The 24,468-nt window shown below is 37.5% G+C and overlaps 1 protein-coding gene and 1 long non-coding RNA gene across 2 annotated transcripts in view; one reads left to right on the forward strand and one right to left on the reverse strand.

Moving 5' to 3' along the window:
- Positions 1 to 1,050: 1,050 nt before the first annotated feature.
- The window catches only part of LOC117204399, a 47,009-nt gene continuing 23,591 nt past the window's right edge, over positions 1,051 to 24,468 (forward strand). Inside the window, exon 1 of the mRNA XM_033441755.1 lies at positions 1,051 to 2,804. Within this exon, the coding sequence (XP_033297646.1) occupies positions 2,702 to 2,804 (103 nt within the window). The 5' untranslated portion in view covers positions 1,051 to 2,701. The remainder of the gene's footprint in view (positions 2,805 to 24,468) is intronic.
- Positions 18,044 to 24,468, reverse strand: part of LOC117204405 — a 39,721-nt gene continuing 33,296 nt past the window's right edge. Inside the window, exon 3 of the long non-coding RNA XR_004487086.1 lies at positions 18,044 to 18,301. This is a non-coding gene — a long non-coding RNA (uncharacterized LOC117204405). The remainder of the gene's footprint in view (positions 18,302 to 24,468) is intronic.

The raw sequence follows: 24,468 nt of genomic DNA on the forward strand, positions 1-24,468 counted from the left end.
TTCCAAGAGTCAAATTTCAGCTGTCGAAATATTACGACTTTATCACTATTGTTTCACTAAAAACGCGCCAATGGTTTCATTATCTCGTATCATTATCGACACGTCCGATAAGAATGACGTTTTGCCGCACACCAAACCAATCCAACGTTTCTGGACCATTAATATTTTCTTTTCGCCATCCACATTACCAATATCGTAAATCTTAGCATACGATATGAAGGATGGAAGAAGTTGAAGATTAGTACATTACATCTATTCTCTAAGGATTTCAGAAACATATCGAAAATGTACAGTTTGTTTGAAAAATAACAGGATTGTCAATATATGTATTTTAATCACGGTGGATGTTTATGCATACTATGAAATTACGATTCAAATAAATATGTACAAATAATACAATGCACAAATAATACACAAAGATTTACACGACACTTAAAGTACTCATTGTAATATTTAAAGGACGAAACAAATCTCATTCCTTTAGTTTTGTTCATAAAAATGTAAATTTGCGTACATGCACGTAGTTTACTAATCATACTTGTAAAAATCGTTCTTTTATTCAACATCGACACAACTCTAGAAATGGCCAACGTATGAGTAGATTTCGGATTTTAATAATATTATTCCTTTTCGCCATTCATATTTCAGCTGCTCAAAAGTCATAGATATCGACTAACGCCATAAATCCATACATTTTTCAGGAAACTGCTTCCAATAAACAAACTCGTGCAAGTGAAGAAATTCCTTCAGAAATTCGACGCTACGTGTATAATTGGACACGTATTTGGCAAGTAAAATCGAGAAACTTGCAAAAGACAGAGTCGATGATCGAATTTAAAGAGACTCGTTTAACAATTTCATACGTGTTATCGTATTATCGCATGAGTGAAAGAGGAAAGTTGAAAAATTAGCGTGCCACTCCTATCCTCGAGGGATGCGTGTAAACAGAACGAAGAACGACAGAGGGTTGGTTCTGAAAGGGGGAGAAAGAGAAACCAACGATGGCGATGGAAGGGGAACACGAGGCAGTCGAGCTCGATGCACTCGGCCGTCTATTTAGTCGTTGGTCGTGCGCGCGCCATGCTGGATCGACAACGATCGTTTTTACGTTGCTATTGCGACCAAATGTGTCCGTGTTTTCCTCATCGACGCGTTAATTAAACAGCCTCCTGGCTCGTGAACGATCGTTGACAACGCCGGGGGGTTGGGGGGGAAACTCGGCGAGAAAATCGGATTAATCAGACCATATATTCCTCCGTTTTTGCAACTACGTACAGAACATTGCGACTGTGATGGAAATCGCGAGTGTCGTTGAAACTAGCCTCGATTCGATGGAAACGTACGTAACTGGTTGTCAAGCGAAAAACCTAGTGTTGTGAAACGAAGACTGTTCTACGAAATATCGTCGCAACAAGGAATTATTATATTAAAGTATACGCGTACATATTACTAAAATTTCGGTGCCAGTTGAGTCCAAGGTTTCTGCGTTCAACTGTACTGAAACTGTGAAGATTCTGTAATTAAACCGAAGTTTGTATTTAAGCTATAATTAAGATCCGTGGAATTAAAAAGTGTTAGCAATTGGCCCGAACTAAAATCAGAGATTGTAAAATTATATCTGAATTGAAGCTTCTGTTATCAAGGAGACGGTGAACCAAAGTTGTAGGCCTTTAAAATCGAAGGTTCTAAAATTAGATTTAAATAAAAGCGTTTAAAAAGTCGGCGAACCAAAGGCGAGTCGTTCATCTTAAAATTGAGGATTCTGAAATTAAATCACAATCAACGTTTCTGTTATTGAAAAATCCGCTGGCCGAAAGAGTTGACCTTAAAACTGAAGGCTCCATCACGCAACTAGACTACAGTTTTCGGAGTTGAGAAATCAGCAGACCGAGGGAGTTGACCGGCGATACTTGTTAACTCGGTTTCGAAGGCGAACGCGCCGGCTTGATAAGCGTTATCTGGCTGCAATAATTGCAGGCTGTGTATTACGGTCGGCCATTGTCGTCGAACGTGGAGGCTCCGTTGAGGCGAAAGCTGCTGACCGTGTGTGTCAACAGGTGATACGATCGCGAGAGACAAAAGGTCGAGAGAGTGGGACGTTATCAATCGAACAGGAGTTTGAATGAAAGGGAAAGAGTGCGTAGCGAGCTCACATGAAACGAGAGAATAGAATCAAAAAGAGGCTGAATCGATCGTACAGTGCGTTGTAGCGTTTGGTCACGCGATAAGGTGAAGCTTCGCGTGCGCCGCGAGAAACTAGATAGAGTGATAAGGCCGAAAGAGAGTGGAAAAGGAGTCTGGCGCCTCGTTCCTTCCTCGCTAAAGTGACACGTCGCCTTGGCCAATAAAACGACAGACGGTCTAAACTGAACGGAATCGGCAGCTGCTCTCCCGGTGTGCGCCTCGTACGTTGGCCCCGTCCGCTTTAATTTCAGATCCAGTCAGACCTAGCATTAAATCCTCGGTCGAGTATCCAGTGAAAAAAGTGATCAGCAAATAACAAGAATCTTTTTTGGGGGCCTTCCAATTGCTTTTCCTCTTTTTTTATTTTGGTTCGTTTGAGAAAAAGGAAGTTGGTGTTGTTTCTTTCTTTTTTATCTTGGATATACGAGTTAATAGTGAAACGAAGATCGAAAATATCGTGGACGATGACTGGACGAAACTGATCGAAAGGGGAGAAAGAAACAGAGGATTCGTCAAGATGATGATGGCACCGCAGGTCGTGGGTGTCTTGTTGAAGAAACCGGGACAGCAGAACCACCCACGTTTTCCACCGTTGGACCCACAGGAAACGAAAATCAGAGGTTAGTTTCTTCGTAACGGATCTGCTTTGTATCTTATCTAGTCTCGACTGTGTTTAATTAATAATATCAAGGAAGTCCTGCGTGATAAACGAGTTTCGCCTTGAGAATAAACGTTTTTAGGGATCGTTGAACTCCTCCTGGGGTTAGGTTGAAGATTTCGCGTGGAATTTAATTATTGGAGATACGAGGCAAGCGTGTTCGGTTGAGTTTAAATTGGTTTGAATGTGACTCTAATGGCGTTAGTTGGGCTGGAAGTAGTTGTTTACCAGTCGATTGGATGCGCGGAAACGTAAACTCACCATTCACCACCGGCCTTCTATGCTCGATCCTCATTATATTATCGATGTTATGATTCATTGGGCCGTGTTGTTACAACATTCATCTTATCGGGCCATAACTCGAGGCGCTGTTTCGAATGAAAGTGAATGTTCAACCGTTCCCTGAAACACGCGGGTTTCGCTCATCGGATCTATCGATTTTCTGGATAAACCTCGTATCGAAAGAAACCTGGTGTTTTACGTATCTCGCTGATTAATAGCGTGTGGAATGATTTAGCGTGATATTCTGACGATTTATCATGCGATAACGGTGAAATACGTTTATTAGCCGTTTTAGCGCTCTGAATCTATATATTGGTTTTGAAAAATTGCTTATCTTGTACTAGAAACTCTTGTATTTGCAGATAATATTGTTTATGTATCTTGTGATTATCAAATGCTTGGTTTATTATTTTCCTATCGTCAATGATTTGTTACGTGTAATCCGTTACATAATCAGTTACATAAATATATTTAATATCGTGCAAAATATGATATGCGATTTTTAATGTCTGTAACAAATCAGCTGAATGATATGAATTGTCGCATTTGGATCTTCAAACGATTCCAAGTGAATCCAATTCAGAGAAGGAAGATTTTAATCAACAATAAAAAGATTAATATTCATGAATCTTTTCAAAATAACGTGGAAACACCGTGACGAAAGTAGAAAGATCTTAATCAACAATAAAAGGGTTAATATTCATGAATATTTCCCAAATAACGTAGGAACGTTATTATAAAAGAAAAAAGATTTTAATCAACAATAGATGGGTTAATATTCATGAATGTTATCCAAATAATATATAAAAGTCGTGACGAAAAGAAAAAGATTTCAATCGAAACTAAAATGATTAACAATCGCGAATTCTTTCAAAATAACGAGGAAACGTGGAAGAAGAAGAAAGATAGATAACAATATCAAAATAGTTAACATTCAGGAAGTCTTTTTACGTAACATAGAAACGTCGTGACGTAGAAGTAGAAAAATTTCAACTAATATTGAAGTGTTAATATTTGCGAATTTTCAAACAACGTAGAAACACCACGAGGAAAGTAAGAAGATCTCGATCAACGTCAAAAGGAATAATATTAATGTTCACCACTTCTTTACGTTTAATATTGCAATTAATATTCAGGAATTCTTTTCAAATAACATGGCAACGTCATGTCGAAAGAAGACACATTTTAATCGACATTGGAAAGATTAACATTTAGAAATTCTTTTCAAATAACGTAGAAAAGTCACGAAGAGGGTAGAAAAATTCCAACTAACGTTAAAAGGATTAATATTCGCGAAATCATTTCAAATATCACGAAAATGCCGTAACTGGAGAAGAAAGGTTTCAACCCACGTCAAAAGAATTAATACTCCACGAATCTTTTGCAAATATGTAACATAGAAATATCGCACTGAATATAACGGAAGAACACGAGCCGTTCACCAAGCGCCGCCATTCCTTCACTTGTCTTAGCATAATAAAAAAAAGCGTATCACGAAATTCTTGCGGTCCCCCGGGCGACTAGTATGGTCGGCTTTTTCCGCAACGGAAACTCGCAACCTCTCACGATTCGATTGACAATTCGTGCTCCGTAATCCGGTATCTGGGCTACCGTGGTAACGGGATACTTTTACGCGGTTATCCACTCTGGGGAACATGAAAACTGGCTGTCTAGCGTCGGCTTCCACTACGAGAAGCTTCTCGTTCCTTTTTCTCCGCATACGAGCTCTACGATCCGAGGGATCGTGGCCCTGACACCGTCCATGATTTAATGTCAGGGTTGACGACACCCGAGGAAATTTCACCGGCTTCGATGACAGAATTTATACGAACCTTTAATCACCGTGGATCGATCGAGGTCGAACGAAATTCTGGAAACTCTTCGTCTCCTCAACGGATTTTCTTCGTTTTTAAGCACATTCCGCGTAAAAATACGGCTGAATTTCATTTTGCGGCACACCAAGTTTCTGATCTGTCTTAGTAACATATGGTAGGTAGTTTATGACGAGTAGGATCCGAATATGGTTATTTCAGTAGTTAGGCATCTGAAAGTTTAGAGCAAATGCTTCGGATGAAATTTATGTTGAATTTTATTCCATTCTTTTCGTCATATCATTTTAATTCTATCAATACATGTACGTGTATAACACGCATTACGAATGGTATTGCAGTTGCTAGTCATAATTCCACTTTTCGCAACGATTTCCAGTTAATCTTGTTTATAGGTACATGACAAATAATATAGTATCTGTTTTGTAACGTTTTATCTAATCTATATCATCCGATTTCAAATATCAATCACGATATGTGGCTTAATGAACGATATCCCGAGTTCTAAAAGATATCGCTTGGAAAAATCGGTAAGAATACCTGGAAAGTTCTTCGTTGAGTATCGCGTAGGTTCAGGGTTGAGATAAAAGTGGGAGGATCGCGCGAAAGCTTGTTGCGCCGTGTGGCTAATTGTGACTGACAAGTGGAGTACCTAAATTCCATCGTTTACGGCAGGTCAAGAAACAGTAAAAGGAAAGCAGGTGAGTCTATCAACGTATCCGTACTGGTTTTGACGCCGCCACACTGAATTTCTACCTGCCTTCCTCCCCCTGTACGACCAATTATCAAACACCCTTTCTCTTCTAACGGAAACTTCTCCAATTTTTAACTCTTTACTTGTTCTATTTACAAACTATGTTCTGACTTTTCCAAATGAAAGGTGTCAAATAGCACTGTTCACAGAAACGAATTTATAATAAATGTGTAATATTAGCTTCCATGGAGGCAAATCTCAAACTTCAGGACCACATAACACTCATCAAAAGAAGTAAGAATCTTTTAATAAACGTGGGTCCACATATCATTATAATCATTTGACATCTTCATCGACGAATTATTTATTTACGAATAGCATATGATAAGGAAACATCAGCTGGTCATGCACAATTTTCTACGCAATGATGTGGCTATCAGTTCCTTCTTCGTATGTTATCCTTTGACAACTTGCGTTGGGATTATCATCAGTTCTTTGTAGAACTCTTTTTCCTAACTGAAATCTAAAAATTCGACCTGCTTCCCATGTTCCACAGTTTAGAAAATTACCCTTCAATATTGTATCTCTTAATCGTTGACATATGGCAGTGAACGAATTTATGATCGGCTGTCTGCAGTGCAAAAAACATTATTCACGCAATAAAAAGATTCTTCTCTTATGATATTACAGACTCATCTCGGAAATGTTTTATAAAACCAATGACATATGGAGACATATTTATCAAGACTTTTGCTTCTGACGAGTACCACATGGTCCTCAACTTTGGCTGCAACTCTTCGAAGCATCCCGTATATCCCAATAACTTTTGTAGCATTACCGTTACAAAAAGATAGTGGTCTCGATTTTTTACTTTCACAAAGAATACTTTTCCCGGCAGCGTCGACTTTTCCCCGGACACGGCCGACGCAACAAATTCGGCACTTAATCGTGCAGAAACGGAGTTAATCGAAGGGAAAGTTTCTTTATACGCGAATGCGAGATCTTAGGGCATTACGTTACGCTAATTTTCCAAATTCTCGATGAATTTTCGAGCCGACCAGGTTCGAACGAACCGTGTATAGATGTTGCAGAAGGGGAGTTTGAGTCCCTTGCATTTCATTTTTCGAAGCATCTTCAGTTCCTCTCTTCGGTTCCCCTCGAAGGATTTTTCGCGAAACGCGAGTCCTGACATAAAGGAGCGTTCTTTGTAGTGCAGAGGGGCTTTGCAATTCTTGTAAATAGCCAATGGGTCCCCTTAAAGAACCCCACGGAACTCGCACGAGTGTCCGCAAATGGTGACACACGTTTCACACTTCGAGGTCCGCGTGTGCGAGCCGGGAAACAGGATCTCCGGATTTTTTAGGCTGTACGCAAGTGGCTGTTGCCTTGCCGTAAATAAATTGTCGCTCATGAAATATCCGACCAATGGTCGAGGTGAAATAAATTTGCAACTCAATGACACGGCCTCCACGATAACGTCCACGTTGACAAGAGACACGACTGGGACGTTTCTCCTCGAATTTCGCGATCCTTTCGGACGTGTATGCTTCGGTATGATGGTTCAATTTCTTATCGACCTTGAATTCGAAAGACGAAACTCTTCTCCTTCGAGTTTGATAAATTTAAGGATTTTTTTGAAAATTTCATCGTATGATATGACCGTCAAATAACTTTTGACTTTCAACACGTTATGTAAATGTGCAAATATAGAAAACTTAAGTGTGTTTTTATTCACGATCACACTTTCATATCTATCTCGAATTCGAGAGGCTGTTCCTTCGAATCTGATAATTTTCACGATCTTCAAATTCTATTCATCGTTTCGGACCATTTATAACAACGTTTAAGAACTTTTGACTGTCATTACGTTTTAAATGACAGATATTACTGGAGACATACGTATGTTTCCTTTTTAGGGTAATATTATAATCCTGTGAGCAGATTTATGTTCTTAATAAATCTGATGAATTTTTGTTGGTTTCAGTCTTCTGACTATGCCAGTGTAGCATTTATTTAACGAAAAATTTATGTGAGATTCAACTGTCGTATTGTGCATCTTCGTGACTCATGTAATTTCTTCCTGTTCAGGGAAGATGTTTAATGCCTTACGAATTTCCTCACTTCTGACGCATAAGAACGGATCTATGATCGTGCGAATTATTTTACCAACCAAAATTCCCACTTTTTTATATACGTCTGGCTGCTATTCTTTAAAGTTGGATTGTGTAGATTTGAAACTATATTCATTATAAATAGAGATGTTAAATAGTCGATATTCAATTAATAGTATAATAGTAGTTTTAGACTAATAGTACAATATAAATAGAGTGAGAATAATATCGAATATCCTTTGTCTGGAGGAAGACTCGAATATGTCATTTAAGGAAGTCAGAATTGGTATTTGCGAGTAGAATGTACTGTATCGTAATTCCCGTTGCGTCGCGAGGACGCCAGCTTGTGCACGCTATTGAAATTTAGGTCACAGCGTCGAATTAAGCACGGTTCACAAGTGCCATTGACGAAAACCCGCTACGACCAGGGATTAAGATGTATACACGAAGATAATGTTTAATCCCCATTCGTCGAGTTTCTTCGAATGTCCGCGAATCCTTTCATGAACTCAATTCTATCCTCCTGTGAGAAGTTTGCCCCGGTTGATACGTTTACGAGAATTAATTCCTTAAGCTTCTCTCGTTGAAGGAAAATGGAGGACCTTTATGGAACAAGAAACCATTGGGAAATCCTTTAACGACGAACAAAAAGAAAGATGTAGTACGTTTTCTACTATTCAAACGTCATGATATATAATAATTGAAATTCATAACCACACTTCCTTTGGATGAATTGAAATTCATAACAAAAGCTTCCTCCACACTTGTCATTTTTGTTCGATACATTTCCATTTTTTTATTGGTATATTCATCATATTACACAATTGCCACGAATATATCCATTTTTGCAGTAACTCGCAAAAAATATTGCAATATTTTCTAGAAATCTTTTATGAATATTACCAAACACAATTAAACAATATTAGTAATGTAATGAGACTCGACTATTATACTGATAAACACAAGTTTGATTCGACACAAGTGTGATAAAAGTTATCTGAACTAGAAAAGTATATGAGGCTACGAGAAACGTATTTAATTGAACCAGGAAATTATGGAATCTTGATAAATGATTTTATAGAATCAGCCAATTTTCATTCGACATGTTTCATTCATCGTGAGACAAAATATAGGTAATTTTTGATAATATTAATTCCAGAATATTGCGAGTCTTCTGACAACTGGAGTACGTCATTATCTAAAAAGTCAAGAAAACGAGGATTGTTCTTGTTACGAGCTCCTCTATTTTCCTAATAAAATTTTATTCATGACGTACAATACCATCAAAAGTAATTGCATATATACCTTTATTTCTCAGTGAAGCAATTTCTTATCCGGTTCTACATTTCATTGCCATAATACCACATTGTCATTCCATATCAAAGTATTACTAATGATATGAAATTTAACATACTTGGTCCTAAATTAAGTAACAAATTAAGTAACAAACAGCATGGTATGCAAACCTCTTTTGTAGCCACTGCAAATGAACGCGGGTGTAAATAAAAAGGACACGGAGGTGATCGTGCAAATGACACGGCGAACGATGCGAAGAGGATCGACTGCAAATCGCGAGGAACGACACCGTGACTTAGGTTCGTCGATCGAATCGAATCTCGGCCACGAAAGACGCGCGTTCTGCCTTTCACTAAATGCTCGACCGTCTTCTTTTACACGTATTCGGGATTCAAATAGTCGACCCGGTCGTGCCATTTACCATTCGAGGTTCTCTATATCATTGCGCTGTCCGTAGAGCGTTCCTCATTGTGCGTATCCAAACACACGTCCCGCGAGGAAAACAATGAGATTAAACTTGGACTGATTTATTCGCTGAAGGAAGAGTAAAATTATCTCTTGTGTAATATTTCATTTTATACTCTTAATCTGGCTGCGATCTTGGAATTTTTATATTTTAATCTTGTCCTTATTTCGACAAACGAAAAATTGCGTTCTACCTTGAGATATTTGTTAACGTTGGAAAAATAGAATTGGTTGAAAATGACCGAAAAAATGCGGCGTTAGATTGCAAACGTGGGTCGTTCATGTGTGTTGCGATCTTTCGATGGATAATCTAAAGATAGTCTAAAGAAAATTTTAAAAATTTCTTATGAAGTCTTCGAAAATACTAAGTTAAAATTATCATCAATTTTTTAAAAAACAATTGAAATACATTATGTGGTAAACAGTATGAAATAAAACACATAAATAAAAATTCATATTTACACGCCAAGGCTTAAATAAGATATTATAATATAGTTACAGATATAGCTTAAAATTTTCTCCTCGAATAGTAGAAACTGCGGTGGTACTCAAATTGAACCATGTGAACAGCGCTTAAACGCGCGGCGCAGATTGAAAATGTTTGTAAAGTCGTGGAAAACGGGGGCAGAGGAAGTGGAACGATTCCTCTTGCGGTGTTATTCGTAGGTAAACAGGTGTTTCAGAGGAACGTGGGCGCCGCTATGGTGGGCGATTTCAATAATTCACTTTCATCTGTTTCCGAGCTTGCCTAAAGAAAGGAGAACGATGCCTGATTTTAGAAATAAATCTAACAAAAAAAAAATCTCGAATTTCTACAATTTTTTGGAAATTTTATTTTCCTTCTAAATCTTAAAATATACATATATATATTTTTTAATTTATGGGTTTTATTTCAGTCCTATTTCACTAACTGTGTTCACAAAAATATAAATTTGCATAAAAATTCGTAGCCTACTCATCACGCTAATATATAAAGATATATGTCACAAAATATGAACATTGAATGTTTGTAGCCTGGTTATACACTTGTAAGAGCGTATTGCAAAATTTATTTCTTTCGTTTGAAAATATATAACACAGTACATAAAAATTGAAAGGATGATTCTATATAATATGAAAGTGTATTGCAATGTTTTCTCTGTTTTGATATATTCGTTCTCGAGCAAAGTACTGCAAAACTCTTTCCTCGTTGCTTCATTAATATTAAAGCAGCGGTTAGATTGGAAGATCGCTCCAGTTACGAGAGAATAATTAAAACAGCAGGCGTGGCGAAGTTGATCTCCTTCGGTTACTCGACTTAGGCAGGTTTGCAAGTGATCATTTTCGATAATCGTCGATCACTCGGTAAAGCAATCGATCGAGGCTCGACGAGTCTTGGAGCGTAGAATTGACGTCTTCCGTGATTTCTCGCGCAAAGAACACGCCAACAAAGAAAAAAATATTCGTTTCTCCGAAGAAATGCCGTTCGACTAGTAGCCATCCATCTATCGATCATAAATCGATCACGGATCGCGTCGAGAAGCTGAGGAATCGTTCCGGTGAAAACTGGACGTGACCGTTTTTTTATTTCACGACGATCTCTCGCCGCATCGATATCACAATTAGCCGACCAGAGGATTTAATAATATTCACTTTCTAATTCCAGAGTTCGTGATTGCACCGAACTTGCTCGGTCACGACTTAACATTTTCGAGTGAGCCTCATTATCGATCGTTTTCGGATTCTCGAATTGCTCTACATTCCTCTGCTAGGCATAGATAAAATACGTTTTTCACAAAATAACTGTAAAATGATTGCAAAAATATGAAACAATTAACCCTTGCAAATTTTTCGCAAACCTAGAAGAAGTAATTTAAAAAATCTCGCTACTTTGAGAATTTTATTCTGAAGATTTGTGGTTGAATAAAAATCGTAATATTACTTTCTCCGCAAATTAAGAGAAGCAAAACTTAGAAAAGTAAAATTGTAATTTTCCTACGTCACAAGACTGGAAAGGATAATTTCAAAAATATTTTACAGCATATTCTGAAGAATAAGTAAAAAGATCTGTTCCATTGTGCTGTAATATTTTCTTCCAAGTTCCTTGCTCAATGTTTTCCCGATGAATTAAAAAAAAAAAATAAAAATTAGACTGATCGAACTTGCAACGACGTACACAAAACCGAACAGTTCGACAAACCCGTATACTATTTGCGATAAGGCTAATCTAAATGGATTTTACATAAGCAGAGCTCGTTGAAGCGGAGAAGAACTACTTACATACATATGTATACGCGATCTCTCGAACAGAAATAGTAGCACAATGAAGAGCCGGCGGTTATACGCAGAACTGTATATTATCTCGTTGTTCCGTGCTTCTTATCACAACCTCGGATGATAAAGCATCCGGAATTATTCAACGTTCAACGTACGCCTCCGTGGACCGTGTTCCCTTCGCGTAGTTGATGAGTCTCGACAAAAGCGTCTACAAACAACTGTTTCGAATTACATATGGATACGCTCCAAACTAAAACTGCCACGTTATTGAAAATAAAACGAAGCTCGTATGATAAAAAACTTCGTAATACGAGAATTATGAAAATCAACAGCAGCAATCGTTCGAGAAACAATCCAGAAATCATCATCGTTATCGTTTATCTAAAAAATATAATTCAGATGGTCGCTCTGTTAGAACATGGAACGTCGATATTTTTTTGTCGGCGAACGATTTTCTCCGATAGTATCGGCGAGTTGTTCCGTCGACCCCTTTAAGCCGGATTTCTACGAGGTTGTATCGCATAGAACCGGGTTCTGGCCGCCCGGATTCGCAACCAGTCCTGCGAGGGAAAAGCGGTTGTGAAAATGTCTCGGTGCGAGTCGTGCGGCTAGATCTACGTGATCCAGGATCTATGATCGTGGCGCACGCCGCGATCGTGCGCGCGTTCACCGACTGGATCGCGTAGCCTCTTCCGAGTCGAATTATTATTTTCTCGATGAAACGCGTGCCACAAAGCAAGATGCACCTTCGTCTGGTACACTTTCACTATTCCAGCTGTTCCAAGAAGTTTGCTCCCTGTACCATTTTTTCCTTTTCTTCCTTTTTTCTTCTCTCTTTTTTTTTTTTTTTTTGTTGTATAATTTTGGAATTACGCCACTGCATCGATGAATTTGATAGAAATCGATGAATTACATCAACAGGTTTGAAACTATATCGCTGGTCGAGAAAGGCATGCAATTCCATGCAAATTTAGAGACGAGGAAACTTATATGCAAAAATACATAAAATTGAATTCTTATAAAAACTTTTGCCTTCTTGTAATCGATTCAAACTGTTATTTATGTATGTGCATTATTTTCTACAGAACCTACATTTAATGCATTTAAATATTCAGTGTGATTGATTTCACTGTATAATAAAAAGAAATTATACAGTAGAGAATAATAGATTTTATCGAAAAAATAAAGAATTTATTAAATTTTATTTTCATTATGGGTAATTGTTGTATAATTCTGGATAGAAAACTTAATAATATTATGCAGGAATTTTTATTTATTATATTTATTAATAGTGCTAACTTCCATCTTGTAATTTCATTAGTATGTAATACTAATTCAATCGTGTAAGAGGATCCACGTCCGCGTTGATATCATCCGATCGTATCTGAATGAAGTTACAGAGAGGAATTGAGCAACTCGTTCTCCACAATTTACCAATGTATTCGATAAAAGTGCAGATTCCCATTACGTGTTAACTAGGTTGAAATCGTCGAAGGAATTCGATACGAAATACTAGTAATGTTTCTGCCTGCTTATCTATTACATAATCGCAGAATGAATATCAGAACACTGGATATTCATGACGCTGTAGGATTTCTATGGAATCGAGGAGGGAAGTCGAGAATCGGAAAGCTCGTTAATTCCATTGACACCGACTATGTAGGATGGCTGAATTTCACCAGCCGCGATTCTTACTCCAACCGGCTTGGATATCATATTTTACTGCGATCAGTTTTGCCTGGAAACAGACGGGACGCTATGGGACTTTCTAAAAAATGATTTGCATGAGGTAAAAATATTCCGTACGACGACACACGCGAGACTCGTTAGATTGTCAAAACTGTGCGCGACGTCCTGGATAGGAAATTAAATCAGGAAGTGGAGAAGAAAAGATAAGAAAGTATTGGCAGGGAAAGATCGTTTCATAAAATTGAATCGACAATAAGAAATAGGAACAAGGAAGCAGAACGTATTACTTTTATGGAGAAATGAATTTGATGACTGGGAAGTAGAAAATGAGAATCTAATTGCGTGAAGTGGCAAGCCATTGAAATTGAAACCATAAAAGTTGGATTCTAATACTTATACGGTAGTATGTACATAATAATCTGTTTATAAAGTAATGAGAATACTAATATACTAATTCATACATCGAGTATATTTGTTAAAATTGCTCTTTCTATATAAAGTATACGCTTCTTCAAGATATATACGTTTCTAAAAATGGTCAGCTAATAAATGAACAAATTTACAAGTTCTTGTATGTATCCTTGTCATATTTACTTGTATGGTAGCAACATACTTAGCCACAAGTCTTTTATCGCAGTTTTGTGTCTTAGAAATAACGCTTATAGAAAACTATATCAGTATATGGATAAGCAAGTACATATTGCAAGTATATTTTAATATCTATTGATAGTTAAGAGAAAGAAATTCTATAAAGTAGAACAAAGCTTTTGGACAACTTCTGTTCCGATCAGCCATGATTAATCAAGTAACTTTCGCCTGACAGATGTCATTTTTTTCCCGCAATATCCAGACGAGCTTTTTCCAATATACACGTTCTGCGACTTTTCCCCACGACATGAGGCATCCGCATGACTTTTTGCCGGCGCACGTGTTTCTCCGGTCCACGAATTAATTAATGTCTCAAGTGGGTGTAATTAGACGCCCTCGCGCGTCTGTCGCCGCAGCAAGAAAATGCGGAGAGAAGAGACAGAGAGAGAGAGAAAGAGAAAATAAAGACTTTGCTCGCGTCGCGTGGAACGATGGCCCCGGCGGAAAGAGAAAGCAGCAACGCGTTTGAATAGAAAACTATCTCGTTGAAATCCCTCGGTTTAGCATTTTCTGCCAATGTTTTACCTTCGATCATGATATTAATAGTCGCACGATTAACCCTGCTGTTCTTCTCTCACTCTTTCTTCACCATTGTATCCCTTTAGATATCTTCTTCTCAAATTTTCAAATACTTTATCCACGAAAATAAATTTAGAAAATAAATGTGATCATCCAAATATAATATAAATACTGCATAACTATGCTGCAATAATTCTAAAATATATTTATACCTGATATACATATTATTTGAATGTCCAAAAACATTTAGAGGAAAAATAGTAATGAGAACTAAAAGTAACGTAATTCGTAGTATAAAGGGTGGAAAGAACTCGAGAACTGCTTTGGCATGCTGAGTGTAGTTCATCGAGCAAACAAACTCTATGTCCATTAATTTCTTTCCCAAGTTTCGTTCCGAAGGCGACCGCAGTTCTAAACTTTCTCACCCAATAGCCAATGCTTCATTGAGCTCGCTAATTCGGAGGAAAAACTTTCTTCTCTGCTCCGAAAAGAACGCGAAATTGTTAAGTGGACTGTACTACGACAGGCCCCTGCACACGATAGCGCGGCTAATGTCCATTAATTTCTGTGACCGGCTGGTTTTGATCCATTAAGGACTACGCAGCAAAATAATGCGTAAAAGTTATATAAACGCGACATTATTTATCGTTTATTGATATTGTTTACCCATACAAAGATCATTAGAAATAGTTATGTAATAATTTCTCCCAACTAAAATTTAAAAGTCTAGATGCCAGGAGAAATAGTATCAAATACAGACACATATTACACAGATCCTTGAATTTATGACATAAAAATCAAATAAATTGTAAATTATAAAATATAAATGTAAAATGTAAATATTGTCCAAAAGAAAATTGAAAACGAACCCTATCAACGCAATATTGGTTCTTTATGGGTCAAATTCCACTTTACACCGGAATTTCTCACCAATCGACCGGATCAATCGTCGGACTGAGGATGAAGGGATCGAAAGACACGTCGTGATTAAACAGATTCGCGGTTAATCAAGTTCCACGAGGAATTCCAGCTCTGTCGCGGCTTCTGTCCGAGCTGACTGTACTTCATCACGATTGGGTTAACTATGTAGATGGGAAACATCTTGCATAGTGGGGCGTTGGTTCAATAATGATAGAGCAGACGCGATAACGGGAACGAAACGGACAAGCTGACGAGGCGCGACGAGCGATGTGGAATTTTCGGGTGCGTTAGCTTGGCTTCTCAGCTGATGGGGATAATGCGTGGACAGGAAATGGCCCTCTCCCTTTTTTCTTCTTTCCGACTGCTTGTGCGTCATAGATAAACCCGATTAACAGAGAGGGCAGGGAATTAGGGAATTGACGTAAGGGAAGGATCTTCGTGCTAGAAATTCCTCAAAATTGTCACTGACAGATATTAACTACTCTTTAATTCTAATTCATTCTTAGAGTCATTTTCAACCCAGTTGTATTTTGCTATCTCTAACAAGCTTCTCGAGCTTGAAGAAACATTAAAGTAATTGTTATGGGTTTTCCTACTAATGTTTTTGTTTGAAATTTTAATAGAACATTAAACTTTTGGTGCGTTAAAATGAGAGCATTACTCGGACCATTAACATTGTCTGGATCATTCCATCATGAGGAACTTCTACCAGTATAAAGTTAAAAGTTAGCAAAGAAAGATCAATTTCAAATAGATAATTGAATTGAATTGGTACGATATGAATACAGCGCAATTAAGCTAATGAATATGATGAATATGAATGAAGCTAATGACAGTATAAAACCATTGCACAATTTAGGTTAGAAAGTTTTCACAAGTTTCCAATTTCATTCCGGAACCAAGGCAAAAAATTCGAGACACTCGTGATTGAAATATATTTGTAGGAGAATCAACTATGATAATTTTCTTTGTAGGATAACGAGAAATTTCTACATCTTCAAAATATCCAAGCACGTGTTTCTCCGGTTTTAAAAGAGTGTTAAAACCTGTATTTGCATGAAAAAAGGTTTGAAATATTGGTAGAAAGGAAGAAATTCTAACGTTGACACGACACGATTCCCTCACAACCTATACTACATAACATTGTTGTGTTGATCATATCTACCGTTGACCATTTCCAAAGGAATCAACCTCGAAGAGCGTGCCAACTCAGTAGGCAGCTAAAGATCAATAGAAAAATCATCTGCAGTCGGAGGACGAGTCAGCTGTTCGTCGACTGATTCGTTTTATGTATATAGTAAATAGTGAACAAGCATGAAACTTCCGTGCCTGCTGAGAGATTTAAAACGAACCGAAAATATGCTTATATCTTGGCTTACGAAAGCATTTGAAGCTTCAGCATACAAAACATTTACGTCCATATCGTACGAGTTGTATAAAACATTTTGATGTTTTATTAGTACTGTAATGAGACACAGCTGTCATGACTATATCGGTCAAATTTGAAACTAATATGAAATATGCATAGCAATTGTGAGATATTTATGTATTTCATGCTTATATTTAGTAAAACATTAGTATACTACATTAATAGCCATTTTAAGCATATAATAAGTGTTAAAGATAACTGGGGTTTACTAATATTATACATTTATATTAATATAGCAAATACAGTTAACAAAGTTATATCAATATAACAGACAATTCACTTAACGCCTAGTTCAAGCGTTTTCAGTGCTAATTTTCTATTATTATTTTCAGATTTGTTTCAAGCTTTATCAGTGTGATAATGATAGTCACTTTTCATAACAGTGTTAATGAAATTTCAAAACGTTTCGTATTACACACATAATACATTCATGAAAGATGTATCAACAAGTGTTCCAATACTTTCTTGAGTCTGTGAGTATGTACACAATAGTTTAACTGGCAATGAGGTAAGATACGAAGAGCTATGAAAGACTGTAAGAAGAGAAAGAGAAGTTAGATTGCCACGAGGGAGATGAGTAGAGATGATGAATTGGAAGGGATACCAAAGATCGTGAGGAAAAAAGTGTACACATATTAGATAAAAGAGTGTGTATAGTGTGGAAAAAAGAAGACGGAGACAGGTCAGGACGTTGCACCGATTGCTGTGACCCAGTGGTCGCTTATGGATGCCTCGTGTTGTCTTCCTATCTCTGCTTCTTCCACTATTCCTTTCGACACTGATGATACTGCCTCTTCGACCTTCGAACACCACTTTGGACCAATTTTTCCTTGTCGTCACTATTTTATTTTATTTTATTTTACTGTTTTTCCTAGCATCGTATTGGAATGCAAGAAGAAAGAACGCTTTAAGTATAGTCGACGCGTGATTCATTTATATGACAGATTGAAAATCAGAATGATGTAAGTCAGTCCATTGTTACGTATAACACGATGTTCTATTTTCATTATTATAAAAAACCTCAATACTTCTGTTTCTTGAAGTTAAACATCGATTGACTAGTTAAACGAATAATTCTTTCAAAGGTTATAAAATACTGCTTGTTTTTCTCGCTATCCGAGCTGTTTATGACTCATATTTATCCGATTTATAGCAATAACGACGACACAAAGGTGATTAGGGAATATTCGAGTACATAGGTTTGCGGTTACCGTGGCGACAGATCGTGATATGGAAACTCGTAGTGATATCGTTTTCTTTCGTTTGATCGATACTCTTTGACTCAGGCATGGCCCCAAGGTCAGCTCTCGTAGAGGTGAACTGGAACACAGACCGTAAAATAGATTGTTTTAACGCGATACATAGTTATTTGAATTTGAATCAAAGCCTAAGCTTCACCACATTAAAATTCAATCTCGAACTTTGCATAGAATAATCAAACTTGCATATCACGCGACAGACCGTTAGTCTGTAATGCAATGTAAGAATGAGAAAATACAGCGTTCTGTATATCCCGCAAGAGACAATATCAAAAACGAGAAAATGATGCGAATAACTCTATCACTGTGTTATTTGAATCAGCGAGGTGGTATTATATAAGAACCAATAAAATATACAAGTAACTTCCGCAAATAAGACAATGTACACAAGCTACTGGATTATAATTACGGCTGAGAATATTAACACTAGGTGAACAAACTTCTTTCTTCTCGAGGAGTAGAAATTATTTCCTCCTAGGAAACCGGCCAACAAGCTGTCAATGTACACGGCATATTTCACCGTTTATCACGCCGCTGCTAACAAGTTAAATAATCTGTTTTCAAATATAGATCGCTCAAAAGTTGTTCAACCAAATTTTCCAAATTACTCGGCATGACTGGAATAACCTCATCGTAGCCTGTTATAGACAATTCAACTGATGAAGAATGTACGTTTTAACCTTAATAACTGTGCAAATTGGTTGCTTTAAAATGCATTTTTGCCGGGAGCGCGATAGACCGTGTTACAGAGAATTTCTCGAGAGGAGAACAGCGAGGAACAATTAGATTCCTAACAACAATGCGAGGTTAATAATTCCATTTTTATGATTAATGATAGACTGACCGATGCTCGCGGAGCTGTATAACCATTTCAGATGGTCTTTTTCTTCTGTTTCCATTCACGATTCTCGTTCGTCCCACCGAGAGTGCACGTGCTCGTTATTTCAGCAAGGCTGCGCGTACTTCGAATCCACCGCTACACTTTTTGTGGGTTAACTAGCCAGGCATTCCGCTATGTTGAAAGATAAGTAGAACAACCATACGAACCCATGCAAGATAGTAAGCCTTGTAATTCCTGCGCGTTACGCGCACGAGCGTAGCGCCTTCTTTTCCGCGTTGCCTATCTCCTTTACTCCCTACTTCGTTTACAGATTTTTTACCAATTTTTCTTTATATTTTTTATCGTGTCTTCTATTAGGATTTTGTAATTTCCACTTCTTCCTATGACTTGCTTTTCTGTTTATGATCAGTTACAATAGTCTTTGTTCGCTGTACGACAAGAGTATTTTTATTGAAATCAAAATAAGATTTAGTAAGACTATTCTCAGCTCACAAGTCTGTTATTTACAGTCATCAGTTGTTTACAAAACCATCAGAAGAAATATTTCTACTGCTAACAAGTTAACGAACAAAACCTTCTTTAGAATTCGAACTTTGGGCGGGTTAATAAATAAACGTGATTTATTTGATTAAAAGCAGCTATTTATAAAATATACGAAAATTGTCGTGCATGTTGCATGTATTTGTTTCTTACTTCATTAACGATTTCTTAAATCATTTCGAAATCTCAAATTTTCCTAAACTCGTCTTCTTCGCTTCTAACAAATGGACACGATTTATCTTAATGAGAATAACCCTTTTACATAAGATGAACGAATTTTGTGAATGACTATACCTCACATCTATTATACTTCTTGCATTCATCAACGAGATTTCATCATTCTGCAATCTCAAATTTTCTTCAATCCTTCGTCTCGATTATCTTCGTCACTAATTCTTCCTACCTACTCTCCGTGCCTTTCACCGCCATTTTATAACTTTATAATCTCCTCTCAGTTAGAACTAAAGAAATTATATACATTCTCCTCTGAATTATATACATTGAATCACAACATATTCGCGACCTACTGATTCGCTAGATTTCCCAAGATTCAACGTTGAGAATCTCACTTCCGCGAATCTCGTAGGTTTTTTTTTTTTTTGTTTCATTAACTGGAAGAAAATCGCCAGTTAATCGCGCGTAGACAGGCAAAAGAAAAAGGAGCGATGCACGTGGAAGGGAACGACGGTTAACAGCGATCGGCCAAGTTGGCGTTTCTAGTCGGATGGACACGCTCGAAGGGATCCGGGCGAACTTACGGGAGCCGTGGCGGAATAATTGCCGGCTTGGACGCGTTGGATCGACGTGATTGCACGATTGCATGCCGCTTTCCTTTTGCACGTTACGCCCCTGGTTTTGTCGCAACGCTCTGCGGGCGGTGTCTTTTGCTACATGCTCCTTGCTATTTCCAATCGCGATTCGGATTTCAATTTTCCTAACGTCTCTCGAAATTAGGGTACGCCATTTTAACATAGGGCGAGGCTATTCAACACACGCCACTTTTGAAGAAACGTTAGTCGATGATTGCAATGGTTTGCATTTCCTCGATTGAACCCTCGAAGAATTACTTTAGGGTTAAACGACATCGTTAGAAGCAACAGTTCGTCCCAACAATGGACGCAGCTTTAATTAGATTCCTGGAGTTTCTGCTGACTCAAGAGTACAGACTCGATCGAAGAGGGTACAATTACGTCAATAATGATGGTGACTGGAAGTTGTAGATGAGTTCCTGGCACACTTCACTGAACTCTGACGATCCTATATTTATGAGCCACTAGTTGAACTTCGAACACACAGTGGCGTATAAAGGAAAGTTGAGAGTTGATACGTTATGAATTTTAGTAATTTTTATAATAATGGCAATTTTTTCACCATATTTATAACAGACATTTATTATATATATTATCATCTGCTGTATATATTATATTTATATTAAATAAATATCCATTTTGTAAGATTATAGTGTTTTCCTACGCCTCTCATTTTATGAACTTTCTTTTCCTCGTCACTGTATACATACGCGATTTTCAACTAATGTACCGCATGAATTTTTAAAACATGCAATACGTGACTACTTAGTCGGGGTCACTGACCTATTCTTCTTTAGATTGTCGAATAAAAACAATAATAACCGTCCAGTGTGAATGGCCTATCTTGAACCAGATACAATATGCTTTTCGCTGTGTTGCAGAATTTTAGTAATTAGTTCATGTGACAAGTGACACAATTAGTTATGTAACAAGTTGCTGTACAGACAATTTAAGGTATCAAAGTGGATTTACTCGATAAAGAGATTATTCTCTCTGGAGAAGAAATTTGAAAGAAGTAGATAAGATAGGAAAAATATGGAAGGAGGGTTGTAGAGAAGATCTGTCAACGATTCTCACAGGATCCGCTCAGGCATCCTGGTGATGACGTCAAACAGTGTCTGCAAGAGTAACACGAGTGACACGAGCACACACGTGCATCGTGCAGCAGATTTTTTGACAAGAGACAGAGAGAGGGAGACCAGTTTTGCGCTATACGTAATTCTGGTTCTCGAAAAGAAACAGCGAACAGGATGGAACTTCCGATGCTGACTACTTATTTTGACAGCGGACGAGAGGTGAGAAACTGACAGCTGGTAAATAAAATGGCCAAGACAAAAAGCCGTTTTAGACCAAAGGGTGTCTTATTGTATTGACTTAAGAATCTGAAAATTTACTACAATAAGACAAAAAAAATGTCTGACATTATGAAAAGTCCCAAGACAACAATTCAGAGATTTGTATCGAGATATTTCAAGTTGGACAAAAGAATTCAAGTTAAGAGCTTCGTATTGTATTCTATACTTAAGAATCTGAAAATGGACTGAAATAAGATAACAAAAATATCTTCCGTGAGATATATCGAAGCAACATTTTAGAGATCTATATCGAAGAATTTTAGGCTATAATTTACAGAACTTACGGTTGAGATTCATACCAAAAATTTCAGACATTACTAGTTCTATTATTTTTTAATATAAAGGAATATCTAACAACATGACAAGCTTCGAAACCACATTTTGGATATCTGTATAGAGACATTTTAAGATACACAGAGCAGGAAGGTGAAAAAGAAATTAGGAAGTCACCGTGGGTGTGCATAGATTTGCTACTGAAACCCTTAGGGATATTTTACTGAAAGCATAAGCAGACTTCCGCGCAATTATTCGATCCGGGGTTATAAAAAGAAAAAAAGAAATGGAGAAAGGGCTGACAGAACCTTGTCGAATCATCAAAACGTGGCTCATTCTCTCGCAGGGCGAAACTTAAGCAACAGCTGGCAACATACCGGGTCGTCACGTGACAATTATTATAGGGGCACCGTATAGTTTGGATTACGGGGATCAATCCGTGTACACACACACGCCCGTACATAGATACGTCGGAGAAAAGCGTTTTTTTCGTCCAGACGAAAATATTCGACGGATCTGGGTTATCTACTGTTGCAACAGCTGTGCCTTGCTTGTTCTGGATGGAGGCCAGACACTATGAAAATTATTCTGATGGACCTCTTGAAACCCAAACTTTAATGTTTATTGGCGGAAATACCGTGGAGGAACGCACGACGGGTAGATTGTGAATGTTTGTGTATTTGTGAGAAATTTGGTATTCAATCAATTCAGAACCGTTACTAAAGTTGTCTTTCTATTTGGTTTTGGAACTACACGCGTGTTTGTTCATCTTCTTCGATTGTCAAAATATTGCTCCATCTCAATAATAAACGACATTTCGTACGTACGAACCTAGTAATCCCTAAATCGTTCATTCTGAATTATCTATCATTATATTATAACACACTGAAATTTACAGAAAATAAAGTTAGTCGTTCTAGCTTCTGAGAAGCGCAACTGATCGAACTATTTCTTTGTTTCATATTCTTATATTCATACTGTTCTTTCCCTTACAAGTAAAACAGATTAAGAAGTTGTACTTCAAACAAGGTTAAGCGCGAGTGAACGAAAGGCCATCCGGTTTTCACACTTCTGCAAAGCGGATTACGCATTGAAGATTCGTCATCCAATTGTTAGGTTCGAAGATTCCCTCAAATCGACAGCCAATTTGTGTAGGGGCTTATTTTTCATCGTCGGGGTGTAACGGTCGCGATACGTGTGCACCCTTCGGGGTCAATTAGGCTTCCTCGAGCTGGGGTATAATACCTTGCATCGTATTACATTCTACGGTGAAAAGCTCACGGTGAGAAAAGATGCTGCGTGGCCTGCAGAGAATAATTGAATTTGCTTCCGTTTCTAGGACCAGCGAAATGGCAAATTTTCATGCTTAAACCTCGCTTACTCATAGTGGAAGCATAGTCGAATAGTTACAAATATTGAATATTTTATTTTATAGTGATAGAGAAAATACAGAAAGAATTTTTATTTCTGTGCGATAATAAGATTCTCTCAAAAGATTAAAATTATTACTATTAATTAATTATTATTATTAAAATTATATTATTATATTACATATTTCGATACACTATTGATATATATTAGGAAACATTGGTTCCAGAGCGACGATTGATTTTGAAAGGAGACAGTTGGGAAGTCGCGTAGGTACTTTCTTAGTAGGGTCGGTCCTCTGACTCGAGGGATGAAATCGACGTAATGGCGGTGCAACCCTTTGACCAGATGTACAGCACAATGGTCGTCACGAAAAATCTGACGACAATGTTATCTCGATCTTACTTTCTTTACAGGGTCGCGTCGCAGAAATTGAGTCGTCAGGGATGTTGGTTGACGAGGTGAATTGTACGAACCATAGAGATCTACGTGATAAACGGGCAACTCGATTTTTCGACTTCTTTTCTTCCTTTCTTTATTTTGTTTTCCTTTTTGCTCAATAGAGGACAATAGTTTCAGATCAATGTTAAACTATCGATGATATCAAAACATTCTAAAAATATAAACTCAAGAAATAGTCTTTTTTCCTGTTTCTCTAAATTATTTCATAGAATAGAATACTTTCGGACAAATTGTAATGCACATATGTAAATCCAAAAAATGTTCTACAAATATAAACACGAACAGAGTCAAAGGAGAAAGCTAACCTTTGAACTGAAGAAGAGGAGGAAAAAGTTGGACATTGTGCTACTTTCTCATCTAAGGCAAAAGGGTTTTTTCAAGGGATGGCCGCACAATAACAGGATAACAAATTAGTCGTCATTTTGGCTTGTCGTACGAGGCAGGCAGCTTGACCTCACAAAGCGGCGGTTTGGCTTTCGGTGAAAAAAGCAAACAACAGCCTAGAGCTGCTAAAGTCTCTTTGCCCCTCACAAAATTGTTTCTTTGCTCGCGTCGAAAGAGTCAATAGGAAGGAATATTT

Source organism: Bombus bifarius, unplaced genomic scaffold, assembly GCF_011952205.1.
Source record: "Bombus bifarius isolate JDL3187 unplaced genomic scaffold, Bbif_JDL3187 scf7180000007966, whole genome shotgun sequence".
NCBI classification, from domain to species: domain Eukaryota; kingdom Metazoa; phylum Arthropoda; class Insecta; order Hymenoptera; family Apidae; genus Bombus; species Bombus bifarius.